Raw genomic sequence first — 20,384 nt, 5'->3', positions numbered from 1 at the left:
GCGATAGGCGCATCTAATATAAAATGAGGATGTAACGCGCTAGAAAAGCTATATTGTAACATTAAGACCCCAAATTGTATGGAAAACGCACACTCCCTTCTCTTCATTTTGTACCCCATTTCATAAATGTTTCAATAAAAACAGATTGACAAAAAATAAAATGACCATGATGCAGTTGTAGAAAGAAATACTGACAACAAAACTAAATTATCCAAGATATATATATGTTTTTTTTGAACATGAAATAAATCACAGGAGTGCACCATATCTTTTAAAAAAATTATAATAAAAAAAAAAATATATATATATAAACTATAACTTTAAAGATATGTATGAAGTTATTCATTCACAAGAAAGTAGTAGACATAACATATAGAAAGGAATATACAGTGGTACCTCGGTTTCCGAATTTAATGCGTTCTCCGGGACGTTTCTTATTGGGAAACATTTGTAAACTGAAACGCGATTTCCCATAGGAATGCATTAAAAAACAATTAATCCGTTCCGGAGGTCATAAAAAAGTCAAAATGAGCTGGCATGGAAACCAACCCACAATGCAGAACTCACAATAAAAGGCATGCAAACAATGAAGCTCAGCTCCCTACCTTTCCACCGCTTGAGAAATGTACAAAAAAAAATTCCAGAATGGCTCCAAAACTCAATGCAAAAGCCGCTCCAACACCTCCACACTTGACGCCACGTGCTACCCACAGACTCCAGCATTCATGGGGGCGGCGCTATAAACCTCCCAGGCACAATGCATCCTGGGGAAACTCGCTTTGTGTTGCAAATTTTTTTTGTAAACCGAGGCATTATTTTCAATGGATTTTTATTTGTAAACTGAAAATTATGTTAACCGAGGAGTTTGTAAACCGAGGTCCCACTGGATAAGGTTTTTCATTCACAAAGAGACAGTTTAGTGTTCACAAAATTAGTTTTACTGTAACACCCCATACCCCCTTACAGAGATCTAGCTACTCCCAACTAACACACCTCTTCAAATCAAATCCTTCTCTTTTGAAGGGAAATAGAGAACTTACCATATACGAAACAACATGCTGCACCCAAACCATTAAAAAGAAACATCTATCCATTTTCTATAAACTACTACAACAAAAAGTACCAACATATCCGAAATTCCTAACCCATTGGGCCGCAGAACTCAATATTACATTCAATGAAGACTAACACAAAAACATAATGACCAACATCTTCCGCACCTCAGTCAGCAATGCTATCCACGAGAGCAATTACAAACGAGTGTCTAGATGGCACTACACGCCCTCACGCCTCCATCATCTCTTTCCCAATACCCCAGATACATGCTGGAGGTGCGGTCAATCACAAGGTAACTCATGCGGGGTAATCCAAAGCTTCTGGACATGCATACTGACACTAATTCACCTGATCACAGACATACAATTACCTCCTACACCAAAAGTGACAATATTCCTTCTATATCCCATCCCCATACCTAGAGACAAACGTACACTCCTGAACCACCTCCTAACCGCAGCAAACCTTTTAATTCCTATGCATTGGAAAAAAATGCAAGCCCCAACTATAAGAGAATGGATAACAAAGGTAGAAACACTGAGGGTAATGGAAGAACTAGATTACTCCTTATCAAACCGGTACCAAATCTATCTAACATGCTGGCAACCATGGCAGACTTACCTGGAAAAAGCAGGCAACTCTCCACCCTAAGCAGCAACCCAACCCATCACTTTCTGAAAGAGAAAGGTCGACCTACAAATCCTATACCACCACCCTCCATCCATCCCCTCCCCCTCCCCCCTCTCCACCCTAAGCAGCAACCCAACCCATCACTTTCTGAAAGAGAAAGGTCGACCTACAAATCCTATACCACCACCCTCCATCCATCCATCCCCTCCCCCCCCCCCCCCCCAAATCCTAATCTACCACAAGGGGTCAACACATATTGGTAGCAAATTCTTTTCTGGCCACCAGAGCTAAGTCAACCCAGGTTTTAATGACCACACTTTACACAAAGTCATGTTAATTAAAAGATGCAAGAAACAGCACAGACTATGCTCTAATGTTCTAATATAATACTATCCTATGTTATGGTATTATTGCATTCAAGTTAACTAGGAACGCAATGTATCGTTAGAAATAACTAAATGATATTGTTATGCTATGAAATTATAACGTATCGTTGTATCAATACCAGAAATATCGTTTTCTAAATGTTCTTTATGTATCACGCAAATCTTTCATTAAAAAAATAATAATAATAGCGTCCATGTAAAAAAAATAAATAAATTGTTTTACTGATTTCCACTGTATTTCATCGTGACTTTCTCATCCATGTTTTTAAAATGCCCAACGCGGAAATGTCACTGCGAGTGTAGTAGGGTCAATAATGCAATGGAGGTAAATAAAATAAAAAATTACCTCCACTGCACTTCCGCCATAGTGACAATTATGTCTGTAAATAAGTTAGTAACTCATGTTTTTTTTTCCATAACAGGGAAAATAATTATACCAAGTGAAGAATCTTGGGTAAAATTCAATGTTCGAATGACTGGATACTATTTAGTCGACTATGGTAAAGAAGGCTGGATTGCACTGATTAGACAACTTCACGATAATCACACCGTTCTCTCTCCAGACGACCGAGCAAATCTAATCCATGACATATTCTTAATTGGGGGGTAAAACAATAAATTCCTTCCTTCTTTTTTTTTTTTTTAATTTACTTATGTATTTTTAATCTGCATTTTATTATAGTTGTTTTTCAAGTACGTTGGCAACTTTTCATGTAAAATTTTTTTTAAATAACTCCATTTAAAAAATGTAAATAAGAGAAGTTTTATAATGTCTCTTGCACTTTATACATGGGAAAAGTCAGATATTTGTTTTTCCAGAGCAATATGTTTCATTGCATATTGGAATGTTCGTGTGTTTGTTTCATACTGGACAGGAAATGATGATTGACCTCAACCTAGCCCTGGATATTTCAACATTCAGTTGATTTATTGAAACTGCTAAGTGAACAGAATGCTGTATCTTGTGGTTTGTGCAATGCACGTAGCTGTACAAGGAAGATTCTGAATGATGATGATTTTAGTTAAAAATATTTTAGGACTTTTTTTCATTTTATTTTTTTTAAAACAAACTTGGATGAGTAATAGCATGTCAGATTTTTATATCTCTTTTGTCTACTAGTTTAGTATTAAAATATAACATGTTTCTGTGCTGTTGGAATTACTCAGGTTTTCGTCTTCCTAGTTGTGGCCTCCTGTTAGTTTCTGTGCCGATTGCTACTAATTTAGCAGCTTGGCCAAGAATCCTTATGCCTTGATAAACTAGTCTACTGGGTGACCAGATGGCTTGAGAATCAAGTTCCTTCTGTTTTAAAGGACCACTCTAGGCACCCAGACCACTTCAGCTTAATGAAGTGGTCTGGGTGCCAGGTCCAGCTAGGGTTAACTAATTGTTTTATAAACATAGCAGTTTCAGAGAAACTGCTATGTTTATCAATTAGTTAAGCCTTCCCCTATTTCCTCTAGTGGCTGTCTCACTGACAGCCGCTAGAGGCGCTTGCGTGATTCTCACTGTGAAAATCACAGTGAGAGCACACAAGTGTCCATAGGAAAGCATTATGAATGCTTTCCTATGTGACCGGCTGAATGCGCGCGCAGCTCTTGCCGCGCGTGCGCATTCAGCCGACGGGGAGGAACGGAGGCGGAGCGGGAGGGGGTCCCTGAGGGTGGGGGCACCCTCAGGGCACTCTAGTGCCAGGAAAACGAGTATGTTTTCCTGGCACTAGAGTGGTCCTTTAACTTCATATTTTTTATAAATGTACATTGTGACACATTGCTGCTAGAGAGTTGTATCATGGAGTCATTTGAAATTAACTCCGCAGTAATGGATTTGTGCAATAATTTGTTTGACGAGATTCATCCGAATTAAATTTCTTGTTAATACGGGAACAAATTGCTTCGATATTATACAAGAGAGATGTGTCCAGCCTCCGTGAATAGCCAATAAACGTATAACTATATTATTATCACTTTGTATCATATTGTACTTTATCAGTTAAAGTGCTGTAAATAAATGTGACACAAGTCGCCTAAAGTGCCGGTGCATTAAAATACGTGCACTTTTACAAATATAAAGCACAACAAAGGTGTGCTAGTAGCACTTTGCCCCAAGGTCCACTTATCTCCAGACAGTCTCATTCTTTACTGCTCAGTTGGTAGACAAGTGCTCCTTAAAGAAGATCCTAGTTCTGGCCTTAGTCCAGATAAGATGAAACGTGCCAAGCTTATTCTATACATGTGGTGTTGACAGGAGGCTTGCAGACCATAAAAGAAGTAAGGCAAGGAATAGGATCTTCTTCACTGAGGACTTGTGGACCATCTGAGCAGTAAAGAGGGGGACTAATTGGAGATAAATGACCCTTGGGGCAAAGTGCTATTCACACACTCTTGTTGTGCGCTTTGTATTTGTAATAATGAACCATCACTTTAGGTGATGTATGTCACATTTATTTACATTGTCCACACATTTGCTCCAGACACACTTTTGGTGTTTGCTTTCCTTGCATAGCCAGCAGTAAAGTTCATTGTGTAGGAGTGTATTATAGAGCTCTGGAGTAATGTAGTATTCTAGTATTGTAACCACTACTTTAGAAACTCGCAGTACACAACCCTGTTGAATTAATTTGATTGGTATATTTCTCTTCTGATAGGGTGGGGAAAGTCGGCTTATCAAACGCTTTTGATCTAATATCATATATTGTAAACGAAACCGATGTTGTTCCCATTAAAGAAGTGCTACATCAACTTCATCACATCCATGCGATCTTAGACAAACGTTCGGAGATGGAATTGGCTAACAAAGTAATGGTATGCATATCACTTGGCTCAGTTTTATTTACATAAATTTAATCATATATTATTGTAATTGTGATATTATCTTGATTTTGTTGCATTTATTTTCTTAGTATGTCTATATGAGCCCCATGGCGTGTATTTTAGAAATTGAATTGCATATTCTCGGTTAACAGGATTGTACCAATTATTGGTCAGAATTTTCACATTTATTAATCTGTGTGAGCTTTAACCGTCACCTCCCTATGAAATCACTACCTGCATCCCTTTCCATATTCAGACATATTTAATTATGTTTCCATGTACACAATGGAGGGACTGCAGTCATGTTGAATTGGAATAATCTACTGTGTAAAGGTGCTATATACCGCTGGAGTGGCAAGGCTCAAACTATAACTTCTACTCTACAGGAAAGTTGAGGCACTTGAGACTCTTAAAAAAACATTTCGGCCAAGCTGTTGCTGTCTTTCTTAAGCTAGAGCACTGACTTGACAAAGGCTACATGGATCGTGTGGCTGAAACGTTGTCACGATTGCTTGGATGTTTTAATTAAAGTCTGTGTTTTTAAGAACTTGACAAAGGCTACATACATTGTGTGGCTGAAAAGTTGTCACAATTGCTTATGTGTTAATTAAAGTTTGCCCTTTTAAGAATTTTGAGTGCCTGGACTTTCCCATATATTTCATTTTGTGACCAGAAATCAAATAAAACAGTCCAACCGGGCACTTATAAAGAAAATGTAAAAGAAAATCAAGGAAACTTGCTTGTACAAAAAATGCTAGATCTTGTTTTCCCCATAATGATAAATAATACACAGACCCAGTGTTCTCACACTCATCTCCCAAAACATCATTTTGTGCAACCTGATGTTTTGCAGAGATAAAGGAAGCAGCAGCTATAGTAAATACATTGTTACACTTCATTACATACATCGATGTGTAAGCATTTGGCTCATGAGCATTTTTGTCCACGTAGCTCAAATAAAAATGATCAATAAAGTTGTTTTTAATATGACACTATTTTCAAATGTTCATGTGATTTCAGCAACGTGGTTTGAGCTTATTGAAGGCCAGAATTGATAGTCAGACCTGGAGTGATGAAGGAAGTTTACCCCAACGAGAGCTGAGATCCACCCTTCTCGATTTTGCTTGTTCTTATGGTGATAAAGAGTGTATAATTGTTGCTACAAAGCTTTTTAACCAGTGGAAGAACAATGGAACACAGTAAGGACGGGGCACGTGGTTTCCAGCCATTGTTGGGTCCAGTGTTATGTGACACACATTTGATGAGATATTGCATACTGTTCTATACATATAAAAAAATGTTATTCTAAGTTTCTTTCTTACAGAGACACTAAAACCAGCTATTTGGCTGTATGGCATAATCTACAGCTTTCTTTTATAACATTAACCACTTCAACATGCTAATTATATAGCATAAATTATATATATCACGTGCTCAACCCGTATATTAGATGAGTTGCTGGGGGATCAGACTTATTTGGACTGGAGTCCCCTGCAGAGTCCTGAAAAGCTCCAATTTGACTTTGGAATCCTTACATTTGCCTCGATTTAATAATGTTGGATACGTTTTTCAAATGGTTTAATATTTTTAGGATAAACATGTATAATTATTTATTCAACGTATTACAATTTTAAAAAATATATCCCAGATATAAATATATATCCTCTCTGTGTGTGTGTGTGTGTGTGTATATATATATATATATATGTATATATGTATGTAAAAAACAGATAAAATCCGTATCTTGTAATACCTTTTTTATTGGACTAACAGAATTTTTTAATGACAAGCTTTCGGGATAACCTCCCTTTCTCAAGTCTGAAGCATTTCTGAGCAAGACAACACATTTTCTACCAAACCTGTGTCTTATCTACACTCATGTCGCTTTAACCCGTGTATCACAACTCAACTTTGAATTCTATGTGTCGTCTTGCTCAGAAATGCTTTAGACTTCAGAAAGGGAGGTTATAGGTCAAATGCTGTCTCTCATTTACAGTAGAGCTGTGTGTACCACGACAGGTACACTTTAACTTCCAAACTTCTGGAATAAAAGGGAATCATGACATGTCACACATGTCATGTGTCCTTAACCCCTTAAGGACACATGACATGTGTGACATGTCATGATTCCCTTTTATTCCAGAAGTTTGGTCCTTAAGGGGTTAAGGGGTTAAATTAAAGGAACAGCAGTTTCCATATTTTTTTCAAGAGGACTAATGAAGCAGATTTTTTTCCCATAACTGTAAAGAAATTTTTGTTTGGGATTCCAGGGAGGATGATTTAAAACCCTGGAAACCTTTGCCCATTGAATGTGGTTTTGCAAAATTCCAATTATATTTCACATACTGGCATGCGAAAATAACAACAAATATTCCCAGATCTACTGAACATCATCTTGCCACCCCTATTATAATTGTATTACGTGAACACGCGCTTCTATAAATTAGAACACAGTGTATCTCTTCTTTTCTTCTTCAGACTTCCCACGGATGTAATGAAAGTTGTGTTTAAAATTGGTGCACACACAGATGAAGGCTGGGCGTACCTCTTACAGGTATACATGTCTTCCTCGTACGCAGCAGAAAAGTTGAAAATCCTTGAAGCACTTTCAAGCACAGATAATGCCAAGAAGTTAATTTGGTATGTACACAAGCTCCCGAAAATGCAAATGAAGTTTGTGTAAATTGGCAAAAAAAATTTACTTACAATACTGACGTATAATTGGATAAGTTGGGTGGGTAGGATTTTTTGGGGGTGTGTTTTTTGAAATTCTTAAAAAAAAATAAAAATAAAATAAAAATCACTCTTTTTCTTCCATATTATTTTTGTGACATGACTGCTTCAATGTTCCATTTCAATTCCATTAACCAAGTGGGCTTAATGAACTGGTTGATGCTAGAATATAATAGTGACTTTAGCAGAAAGAAATAGATTTGCAGAAAAATGCCGCAACTTGGGTATTTGGTCTAAAACTGCAATTTTCTTTATAATCCTGTATAGTTTTTATGGGTGAAAGTATAGTTTGATCTCAGGGAGGCTGTTTGGTTCTAGAACGTCCTGAAAACAACCTCTTTTTCTCCTCGTTAGGTTAATGCAGGAGTCCCTCCGAGGACAGATGATAAAGTCTCAGGATCTACAAACGGTCATTGCTTATATCTCTAGGAATGTACCTGGCTTCTTAGTAGCATGGAACTTCGTGAAACAGAACTGGAATGAAATCACTCAGAAGTAAGGGCACAGTTTACCACATGGACAACTAGCTTCTCAGAAATGTATCTTCTGTATGTCTCTTGCAGTGTTACTCCAGTAATGCAATCAAAGTGTACAGTTTAACGGCATCTATTTGTGGAAAAGTTAATTTCAATCGCAACAAATGTTTTCTACCATTACCACCACCTACAGGGGAAATAAAAAAACAGAGAAAGGTGGTCTGTTATTATCAGGCTCCCCATTTAAGTGTACCCAGTTGAAGGTTGAGGAACGTTGGCGTATTGCCCGAAGTTACTGTGTTTCCCTGAGTTCCTATGTAGTAGATATGCTATTGCAGTAGGTTGATCGTATGCCTGGATGATTAAAACTGTGATCATGATTATTTATTTACTTGAATTCTAGATTCCAGCCTGGATCATTTCCCATACAGACAATTGTCGCCAAGACCACGTTCAAGTTTTCTACAGAAGCCTATTTAAATGAGGTCAGTGATAGCCGAGTAATGTTAATTCAAAAGTATTGCCTATGGTTTTTCTTGGATGATCACAATATTTTGCACTAAACCTCATTGTTTAGCTTTCCTGATGGCAGGAAAGCAGAATTGCCACAGTTTCAGGATTTTGGCCAAGTTCTACATTTATTAAACCTTGTAATAACTAATACTGGCAAATGATGTGATGGTGATGGTCTTTACATCACATTAGTGAATAAAACAGGCCTATGACCCCAACTGAACTGAAACATTTAGCATTTGCTAAGAGGATGTTATAGTGACCAGTAAGGCTTGATAAAAAGCCTACCGTCCCCTGTGAATTGGTATTAAAGACTTAGTTTATGTAGCGGAAACAGCCTAGTAGCCACTTCTCCTTCCCTCCATCCCCTAGGTGTGGGTTATGGAGGAATAATATATAAATAAATATATATAGAGATAGATATAGATAGATGAATTAGTGGTACCTCAAGCATCCTAGATAGAAATTAATTACTCAAGAGAAAATGCGAGAGGAACACCCATCCTCGTGGTCCATAAGTGACCTATAATATGACATGTGCCACTGGGTGCCCAATCCATTTTGTACTGTAAGAACTGTGTCCAGTTTCCGCAAATATATTAACAGATTTTTTTTTTTTTTACAATATCTTACCCTGTTGCAAAGATTTTGTTTCTTCATACAGACCTCTGAAATGTGGTAGATTTAAGTAATTTTTGAATGTGGCAAGATGGAATCCTGAGACTATTAAATATTCTCATGTAATTCCAATTTGGTCAGTTGTTCATTTAATTTCACGGGAGACAGGAGATGTTGTCATTCTGCAGTGTACGAGAAATGGAGATTAGTCCATATTTTACTGGTTCTACTGGTCCATATCCACGCTCATGAAGTCGCAGACAAGGGGACATCCTACTATGTCTGGCATCCTCTTGCACAGTGCAACGATTTACGTGTGATATTTCATTGCACTATTTCATTATACACCTGTTAGTCTGTGTAAGAACTCTTCAAACTTGGCAACACTCTGGCCACATCCATGGCTGGCAAGGGGGGGGTATTTCCCAAAGTCCCAGCATACAGGTTACAGCCTCACAGCACCATTCTCCTGCAGATTAAGGTTGTGGAAAGTGCTTTGGAACATCTGTTGGTGCAGGAGTGAGGCAGCAGGCAGGATTTGTGCAAGGCCATAACTAGCCTGATGTATGATATGGCTTTATGCATGAACTGGTCCGCTTGGATATTTTCTAGAAGAATACAGTATCTGGGACTGACCTATATGACCTAGTACGTCTGATGTCCCTGTGATGACTATGTACGATGTCCCTATGATTATTATTTATAAAGTGCCAACAAGTTCCGTAGCGCTGTACAATGGGTGGACGCGTATTTGTAACCAGACAAGTTGGACACACGGGAATAGAGGGATTGAGGGTCCCGCTCAATGAGCTTACATGGGAGTGGAGTATAGTGACACAAAAGATCAGGGTAGGGTAGAAAGGTAGGTTGCTAGGATAGTATTCATTGAGGGCTTAGTGTTTTGGTTTGATGACCGTTTCAGGGGAGGAATCGGGGTGCGGGGAGGGAAAGCTGTTCACAGTTTAATTGACATGCTTTCCTAAAGAAGTGTGTTTTTTTTCCAAGTTTTTTTGAATGAGTGGAGATTGGGTGAAAGTCTAACCGAGAGGGGAAGGGCGTTCCATAGGAACGGTGCAGCCCTAGAGAAGTCTTCAAGGTGATTATCAGAGGTAGGAGTACGAACAGAGGTTAGACGTAGATCCCTAGATGGGACATATTTGTGTATTTACTTTGTGTAAGTAGGTCGGAGCAGCATTGTGTAGATATTTGTAAGCAAGTGTCAGGATCTTAAATTGAGTCCTATATCTTACGGGAAGCCAATGTAGGGATTGACAAAGTGGGGAGGCGTGGAAGGTGTGGGGCAGACAGGAAGATGAGCCTCGCCACCGCATTCATTATAGACTGTAACGGGGCAGGTTGGGAACACATAAGACACTAAGAAGCCAATTGCAGTAGTCAAGGTGAAAAAGGACATCGGCAATGGAAAAGCACCTTATCAGGTGTTAAATAGGGTCGGATGCGCAAAATGTTTTTGAGATGGAAGTGGCAGGATTTGGCGATTGATTGGACATGAGGGGTGAAGGAGAGGTCGGATTTAAAGAAAACACTTAGGCAGCGAGCCTAATGATTTGGAGGGACACAGACAAGGGAGTAGCAACACTTCAGGGATGGAAGACCAGAAGTTCTCTTTTGGACAGGTTCAGTTTAAGGAAATGAGCAGCCATCCACTTGGAAATAGCAGAGAGACAGTCAGAGACATGAGTCAAGAGGGGTGGTGAGAAATCAGGGTAGGACAGATACATTTGCTTGTCATTGATGAGTATGTATGATGTTTACAAATAGCGGTAGGGTGACACACCAGTTATCGTTGGTTGCAATGGTCTTGCAGGAAATAGAGTCTGCATCTCTTAGGCTTACACAGGTCTTTGTGAATGATGTGTCAGAGCTGTGCAAGTCACACCTAACATCTTCAACAGCCTCTATATGTAAAAACCATATTGTGAATGTTCCGCATAAGTAACGGCATTCACACAAAGATGTGAGTTTTGTACACAAAAATTGTCCATTAATTTGTACTTTCCCCCCCAGTCCAAGAGTTTCCATTCCTCCCCTGGCCACAGCTGCTTGACTCATGTTATTAGCTAGTTGCTTAGAGAAATCAACTCACTGCTTAACCCCTTAAGACCGCAGGACGTACTATGCCGTCCTTATTTTGGTGGCTCTAAAAGCCGCAGGACGGCATAGTACGTCCTGCGATCTTATGTACTTACCCGGTCGCCGGCGATCCCACGCCGGCGATCGCGGTATGGGGGACTTACCTGGGAGCCCAGGGAGTCCCCCTGCGTCCTCTTCAGCCGCCCAGGGCCATGTGATCGCGAGGACCCCGCGATCACATGGACGGCATAGCCGTCCAAGGCATTGCCAGCAGGGGGAGTGCCTGTAATGACAGGTACTCCCCCTGCTGTCTGAAAATAAAAAAAAAATGTTAAAACAGTGTAAAAATAAATTATATATACTTAGATCATATATATATTTATTATATATATATATACACACATATACACACATACACATAAATATGCATACACTGTCTACGTGTATTTTAATATTAATATATACATAATTATATATATATATATTAATATCAAAATACACGTACAATGATATTGATTAAATATATATATATAATTTTCATTATATATATTTATATATAATAAAAAATAAATAAATATATAAATACGTTAAAAAAATAAATAAAAAAATAATAAAAAAAAATAGATAAAAAATATATAAACATGCGTAATTTCGTTCTAACTGTATTTTAAAATTAATATATATATATTGAGATCAAAATACATGTAGAACGAAATAATATATATATATCTATATACATAAGTATATACGTATATATCACTATGTATATACCTATATATAAATAAAAATAATAAAAAAAAATTATATACATATATATACACACATATATATATACACACATATATATATATAATAATTCTACGCATATATTTATGTAATAATTTTACATAATTAGGTCATTTTATTAATTACAATTTGCAGGACCTGCCTGCCAACCCAGGCCAAAAGTTCAGGGAATTACATTGTCTAGCACTATATTTAACTCTGTAACTTTCCAAGACACCATGAAACCTGTACATGGGGGGTACTGTTTTACTCGGAAGACTTCGCTGAACACAAATATTAGTGTTTCAAAACAGTAAAATATATTACAACGACGATATCGTCAGTGACAGTGACATTTTTTGCATTTTTCACACACAAATGGCACTTACACTGACGATATAATTGTTGTGATACGTTTTACTGTTTTGAAACACTAATATTTGTGTTCAGCGAAGTCTCCTGAGTATAACAGTACCCCTCATGTACAGGTTTTATGGTGTTTTCAAAAAGTTACAGAGTCAAATATAAGGTTTGCGTTTCAGTTTTTTCACATTAAAATTCGCCAGGTTGCCTTTGAGACCGTATGGTAGCCCAGGAATGAAAATTATCCCCATGATGGCATACCATTTGCAATAGTAGACAACCCAGGGTATTGCAAATAGGGTATGTTCAGTTTTTTTAGTAGCCACTTAGTCACAAACACTGGCCAAAATTTGCGTTCAAATTAGTTTTTTGCATTTTCAAATATTAACACTAACTTTGGCCAGTGTTTGTGACCAAGTGGCTACTAAAAAAGACTGGACATACTCAATTTGCAATACCTTAGGTTGTCTACTTTTGCAAATGGTATGCCATCATGGGGGTAATTCTTATTTCTGGGCTACCATATGGTCTCAAAGGCAACGTAACCAATCTGGCGAATTTCAATGTAAAAAAACTGAAATATGTTACACGCTATATTTTACCCTGTAACTTCCCAAAACACCATAAAACCTGTACATAGGGGGTACTGTTTTACACGCGAGACATCGCTGAATACAAATATGTGTATTGTATTGCAGTAAAAGCAAACAGTATTATGACATTCACAGTTAGAATGTCACGTAGAACTAAAAAAATTTAAAAAATTCTTATTTTCTCCCATTTTTTAAATATTTTTTTCATATTAAATTATGTTCCATACCTAAATATTTGATGTTAAACGAAAGCCCCATTTCCCCTGAATAAAATGATATATAATAATGGGGGGTGCATTTAATATGAAAGAGGTGAATTATGGTTGGACAGACATATAGCGCAAATGCCAGGTTTTGTTTACGTTTTTTTGGATCACAACTTGTACATTTGGCTGCGGTCTTAAGGGGTTAAATAGCCAGTAATTGCACAAGTTACTGTAAACAAAGTACTAGTTTTTATTAACGAAGTACCAGTTACCATGACAATATACCAGTTCTTGACAAAACAAAATTACAGGTTTATAACCCTTATTTTTCTGTTTAGGTCACAGCTTTCTTTGCATCGACAAAGGGCAAGAGTAAAGATATGTGGTGCGTTAAAGAAGCCATTGAAAACATTAAGGTGAACATCCAATGGATTGAGAAGAACCTAGACGACTTAAAAAAATGGTTGTAGCATTCAACAAGTCAACATGCCCACAGTGAAACTGTTGGAGATTCGTTTTTTTTCCTCCTTTCTTTCTGCAAAACGTGAAGACAAACAAGGAAATCACTGCAACATTGTGTGCACTACAAGAAGGTTTTCGATGGCTCAGGGCGACCACAACAAAAAAAAATGTTTTTTTTTCTCTTTTGCACGAGTGCTTGTTGGAGTGAAGAGCGTGGTGAGAGAATGTATTTATTACGGTGTAGTAGATACCATGTTGCCTCTCTTGGCTGTGCATTGCGGTATACATGGCTGGAAATATTAAGCAATTTCTCTATGACCACTGTGTTCAAATTCCCAGTTTGAAAAGATTTATATGCAACTACTACTGGTAGCACATTTTGTCACAAACGCTGCTGAAAGTCCTTATGGGTAGCTTCTAAAACTGTGTAAATAATAGTTACAGCCATATTCATTATGAATAATGTTTTTGTGCCAGTTTGTTATATTAAAGGTATATGAAGAGGTAACATTTTAGGGTGACTGTCCGAAAGGTATGGGGGGGGGGGGGGGGATTTAAAGTTAAAAATGAGATGCATTTAAAAACCAACAACCCATGTTTATGAAGCAGTGATATTTGCACTGTAGGTTAAACGTTCACTTGTGTTCCTTTAATGCAGAGATTGGGCACGTCTAAAATTCAGCCCACTCAATTCAACTGTAAATCACATGTGTTATTATAAAAGCCTTTTTAGGGATATTTTTTTACATTTCTGTATTCAAACTGCTGTCGGGGTAAGCTCTCGCTCTGTAATAAGAGTTAATTGAATAAACAGTGTGCTTGTTCTCTACGAACAAAGAAAATTAATAAAAAAAAAAAAATGTTTTTCTTTTAATGCTTTTTTTAAAACATTTTTTTTCTAGGGAATGCTTTCATAAAATAATATCGGCTTGGTATGGGGGGAAGAAATGCTGTCTAGTTTTGGCGCTGACTTAACACAATACTTGCACAATATCCCGTGTGTGTAGGAAAGTTACGGCAGACCTTGGCACTAAATATGTTTGTGTACCACATTTCCGTTCAGATTCTGCCAGTCTTTGGGTTGATCTTCCTTTCTTCGGGATGACTGTCTTTTTGTAATACGTTTAATATGATCTGGGTGCTTTTTGTCCCCGTGCGGAAAGCAGACCTAAAACTCGTAACTGCATCAGAAATATTTTCTTTCTAAACAAATGTCTTTCTAGAGGTGTTTTCAGATGCTTGCTGTTTTTTTTTGTTTTGATTGAAAATGGTCAAAAATAAAATAATTGGATACAATATCCGTGACTCCTCGTTTTTTTTTTTTTTTTTTTTTTTTTTACTTTAGCTGAATACGACACTTGTGTTTCTCTTTCTTAATTCTATATTCTTTTTATTCATTTAAATGTATCACTTTTTTTTGCCTGGGGATTTTGTATCTTCATCATTTAAGGCTCTTACTAGCTGGAATTGTAAATCCTTTGCTGAAAGAAAAGTGTGAGGTGATGACAGGTGTGAGATGATTAATATTGAAGTGTCTGTCTTTGGCTCTTTTCTATTCTCTTCTGTGAGTGGGTGTGCGGGAGAGGTCTTGTGGCCACATCTGAAATTGTTAAAATGACGTCTGGGAGCATCTGTAATTGTGTATTATACCTAATTTTTGTCTGTCAAAGCATTTATCAGCATATTTTTTGAGGGAAAGGGAAATGTACTGCTAAAAAGGGAGAGTCCATTGTGGACTATTTAACTACTTACATATTGTAACTTGTGGGTAAAGAATGTTCTATTACTCATAGGACCTCTGTATATAGCTTTGGGACAGAACTATGATGAGATAATGGGAATCCAGTGCCTCGGTACTATGAATATTTTCTATAATTTTCTTTTAATTTTTTTAAAAAACATACTTAAACGCTGTTTGTTTTGTTAGATGGGTCCTCCATCCTGAAGCCAAGGATTACTTAAAGTGAAGGATGGCGATATCTTCTAAAACTCAGGGAAAAGTGTTCTTTCTTCTGTGTAGTATTCTTACTCGTCTGAGACCATTTTGTCTTGCCTGTTCTAACTGCTAGTCTCCCTTGGTTGATTATCTTGTTTTTCTAATTTCATTATATATCCTTCAGCCATTACCAATACCCTAAGGAGCAAACAATATTATATGATACATAATAACATTGTTTGCTACATGCATTACTGCCATTTGTCAGTGCAAATGGATCTTGAATCTGTACTTTTATGAAGTGTTCCAAAAATAAGACAACAGATAGACTGCACATCTGTCAGCCAAGTGCCTCAGCACATTTGGATTTTATTCTGCTATCATCTTGTATATAAAATGTACTTTTACTCTTTTTCTTTCGAACCCAAGAAAGCTTGCATATCACAAATACAGTTTTATATAAATGAAGCAAAAGATTCCACTATGTATATCTTGATCGATTTTTGACAAGCCATTTACAGGAGATGGTAATGTTGTACCCTAGTGGTTAAACTGCAGATATAAATATCAAACCTTAATGCAGGTAAGCAAGGTGATAATAATCAAGACATGAAATAAAAATGAAGAAAAAAACAAGCAGCAGGTAAAACAAGGCATAAAGAAATCATAAGAAATAGGTGCCCACACTAAAGAAGAGAGAGCTATGGGTCTAGAGGCATTGAATAAGACCAGTGTACTGAACCCAGGCCCATCATAAAGTGGATATTGCCCCAGGAACAAAGGAGACTCATGTCCCACATATCTGTATCCCACCATCCCCAAAACCCAACACAGCCCATATCACTGATCACTGCCTTCCAAGGGAGTGAACAGTGTCCAGATGACTGTCCCGGTTTGGGCCGCGGTGTAGGAAGGTGGCGATTCACAACAGGGCCGAACCTACGATGGGTTCGTGCCTTCCGTGGAACCTGCTTCTGCCTCCCCGCTTTCAGTGTAGTGTTGAAGCTTCCTCCAGACATTGGGTGAGTGCAACCCAGAAGGTCGCATATAGACTATCCAGCTTCTCTGTGAAAGTCGGTTGTAGGGCTCGAGAGCCGGGTTTGCATGTGGCGCCCACCATCTTATGCACACTAGGCAGGCTGCTACTGCTGTTAGGTTGCAGTTACACCACCAATGTAGCACAGATGTGAGGTGCCGGGATATCCCTTCCAGGAGGGGTGTGGGGGGGGGGGGTGAAGAAGTGATCACCAGAGAATCGTGTGGCAACATGCTGAGGGATTGGCCTCCTCCCTCTCTGTAACTGTAAGTAGGCCTCTTGTAGGCCACAGATCCACCTCTGGAGAAAAGCCGCAGATCTTGGTCTTATTCAGTAGAAATCAACTGCAGCAGATGCTTCCTGGCACTGGGATGTCCCAGCTGGTAAAATCTGAGGTAAAAGTATGCAGTTGGGCCTATTTTAGAGCTGGCCATACGGTGCTCACAAGATGAGCGACCGGTCAGCACGGCTGTTGGGCTTTGCCCCCATGTCAGAAATATTTAGTCAATGAAGAGGGCATTCTATCTTGCTGGTACTTGTTGGGCGTTTAAAACAATTATAAGGGGATATAGCTGTTACCTGAAGCAAAAAGAACACACAATAGTGTAATACAATTAACAGTGGTCGGTGGATAATAATATAATATATACTTGTTAGGTGCTATAAGAAATGTGGTATCTTACTCCCTTAGCCACGTATTATTTAGGGGTCACATTGATGCTAGAAGGATTTGTACAGTTCTATAGTCCTGAGCCTACAAAAAAAAAATCAGATACACCCATTTGTGGTTTTGGTTGCCTGGATTCTAATTTAGCTTGTTTTCTTTGCTCTGCTTTTTAGCTGCCCGACTTCAAGCCGTCTGACTTGCTGACATTCACCACTTAATTAATGCCCTTCCTTTAATTCTCTGATATGTGTACCATTTCTAAACCTTACAACATGTTCTTGGACTAGTCTTTGTTGTTAAACTATGTGTGGAACACATCTTCATCATGTGCTGAGGTATACATGTATGAATTACATATCCACTCCATTCTTATGCTTCTGCAATTATCCTGCCTATGTTATAATCGTCTCATACCTTTCTCTGTCATGTGCTACACTTTGTGGGCTTATACATAATACCATTCTGTTAAATGCAAAAACTATCAATCTACTAACACATGCTATGAATCCGTATTAAAAGAACTTATTTGAAACAACCATCCCAAATCCAAGTTGCTGGCAAGTAGAATTGAGCAAAAATTAATTTATAGTGATTTGTCCGTGTCAAATTCCTGTTTCTCAATAATAAGAACGCTACCTCCCCCCCTCCCCCCCCCCCCTTCCTACCTCGATGAGGCTTGCGCTGTTCACCCTGGTCTTCGCGCCTCTCTGTGACAGCTACCACCTCTCCGTCAGCCGAAACTTCAGGTTTCATACGAAAAAAACATACGAACGCTTAAAACACACGAATGCTTGAAACACACGAACGCTTAAAACACACGAACCCTCAATACCTGCTATACCAGGTTGTTCGTCAATTAATACTACATGTCAATTCGAGCATTACTATCCTTTCGGCTAGGTGTGGAAACGATAATTAGGTCACTGTGTATGCACAGAGCTTTCCTGTGCCAATTGTATGCATGCATCGAATGGATGATTTTCTTGAGGTCCACTTTTATTCAGGTGATGTTCACTGTCTGTTTCTGTTGGTTGCACAATATAATTTACTACAATTGTTTAGGCATACATTTTACATATACCAGTTACAGGTTATCCTATTAACTTTCCACAAGGCTGCCATTCCAAAAATGCTTAGCCAGCTGGTACTAAGGGTTGGAGATCACCCACCCACCTACAGTGAAAGGGGGTGTTCTACACTGAATGCAAAGAAAGAGCAGTCTGGGTCTCTCACTTACACCATTAGTTGGCGCCAGTTTACCTGTGTAGCTCACATCGTCCCTTTAACTGAAACGAGGAAGTACAGAGCAAACTGACACATCCGGGTAGGATCAGCATATGCCCCCCGCACCGCTAGTCGAGCCAGGGGTACCATGGCCTCAGCAAGCTGCGCCCCATCTCACCTTGAGGACTTCGTACATACTGACAAGCAGGGAGAGGGTTAATCTATCCAAGCCCTAGGTTCGAGCAGCTAACCACATTATTACCTATTAATCACCATAGGGTTGGACAATTACATCAAGTTGATGCTTTTACAGCGCTCTGGCACCTGGTGTGTATTCATTGTCAGTATGTTCACATGTGTGTATAATTCTCTGGTTGTGATATTTGTGTTTTTCTTTACATGTATGGCTGGTATTATCCAAAGGGACAAAGGGAGCATTGTAACACAAGCAACTCTCTTATGGGGCACTGGCTGTACAGACTTCCACTGCTGTGTCTGTATTATGTTTATTACGTTATGCACAACCACTTCTTCAAATGTTATCTGTTTATTTATTGTGGTACTACATTGTGTGTAATTCCGTTAGTGTTCAAATTGCCTCCTTTTGTACAAGAATGCCATATTTTAAGGCTAACTTGAATTATGTCCATAACACTAGAACATAGTTGTCGGTTGATTCAGACTGATCAGTTGACAGTACAATTGCCAACTACAATTACGTAAGTTTCTATTACGTAAGTTATCTATTATCAGCCACTTAACCACAACCTTAAATATCATAGTCTGAATAATGGCATAATCTATATGGTTAATTAAGAGGAGGTTAATAATTTGGAGGTATCCTTAATGATACCCTTTCATGTTCAGAACCACACTTCATTTTCAGGTTAAGAACGATGTTCTATCATTTAGTCAGTTTGGGTTCATTATTGTCTCTAAGAACTACAATATGCTAAACATCAATTTTATTTAATTTTTCTCCCTCTCCTCTCACTCAACTACAGTTCCTTTCTTCTTCTTCTTTCATCGTCCTTCCCCTCTCTTCTTTCTCTCTTTCTCCAACAGGGGAACCTCAAGGTACTTTTGCAAATCACAACTTGGGTGTCGCTAAATACGTTACATTACCTCCTAATCAAGCCCCCATCTAGGGTCAGATAACTGGCTTTCTAGGGTTAGGAGCTGGCCTTTGTTGTACAAAGGAGCTGGTCCCGCAAGGCCAGCTCCCCAATCTCATAACGGAGATTTTCACCCCTCGGCCCAAATCATAGTTAGAGCCTCGCATTTCATCCACCTATCGGGTTTATAGTCAGGGCCTCACCTGTCACGGCCACACATGTTTGGTCTTTTACTGTCACAGAGAGGTCGACACCCCTCCACCACGCTAATGACTCGAGCCCCATGCCCAAATCATAGGTAGAGCCTCGCACCAGCCGCTTGGCAACTAGCAGGGCCTCACCTGTCATGGGGTAGATAGTTTTTCGCTTCGCCACTAGTTAGCCAGCCAGTTCTACATAAACTTAACTGTGTTTTATTGATCAGTTCATTGTTGTTGTGTGTTTTTTTTCAGCATGTCCCATGAAGCCAACAACAGGAGAAGAACCGTCCCTCCCTAGCACAACTGCTAAGCCGTACACCCCCACTAGGCTTGCTGTCCTCAGCATACCTCTATTATCATACACACCAGGCTCTTTTAGATTCCAAACTATCCCCAGGAGGGTTTGCACAAACACTTACTCCACCAACTCACTGGGTAGGGCCCATGCATCTCCCCCCCCCCCCCCCCCACTATCTGAGTATTCACCACTAATTCGT

The 20,384-nt window shown here is 38.7% G+C and overlaps 1 protein-coding gene across 1 annotated transcript in view; it reads left to right on the top strand.

The window, feature by feature from the left end:
- LNPEP (leucyl and cystinyl aminopeptidase) overlaps positions 1–14,265 on the top strand; it is a 122,809-nt gene extending 108,544 nt beyond the window's left edge. The window contains exons 12-18 of the mRNA XM_063453675.1: positions 2,495–2,678; positions 4,721–4,877; positions 5,907–6,085; positions 7,365–7,526; positions 7,974–8,114; positions 8,499–8,580; positions 13,586–14,265. Of these exons, the coding sequence (XP_063309745.1) occupies positions 2,495–2,678; positions 4,721–4,877; positions 5,907–6,085; positions 7,365–7,526; positions 7,974–8,114; positions 8,499–8,580; positions 13,586–13,717 (1,037 nt within the window). The 3' untranslated portion in view covers positions 13,718–14,265. The remainder of the gene's footprint in view (positions 1–2,494; positions 2,679–4,720; positions 4,878–5,906; positions 6,086–7,364; positions 7,527–7,973; positions 8,115–8,498; positions 8,581–13,585) is intronic.
- Positions 14,266–20,384: the final 6,119 nt, after the last annotated feature.

The sequence above is a fragment of the Pelobates fuscus genome, chromosome 5 (assembly GCF_036172605.1).
Source record: "Pelobates fuscus isolate aPelFus1 chromosome 5, aPelFus1.pri, whole genome shotgun sequence".
Lineage (NCBI taxonomy): Eukaryota > Metazoa > Chordata > Amphibia > Anura > Pelobatidae > Pelobates > Pelobates fuscus.
This window is presented reverse-complemented; position numbering and strand designations above follow the sequence as displayed.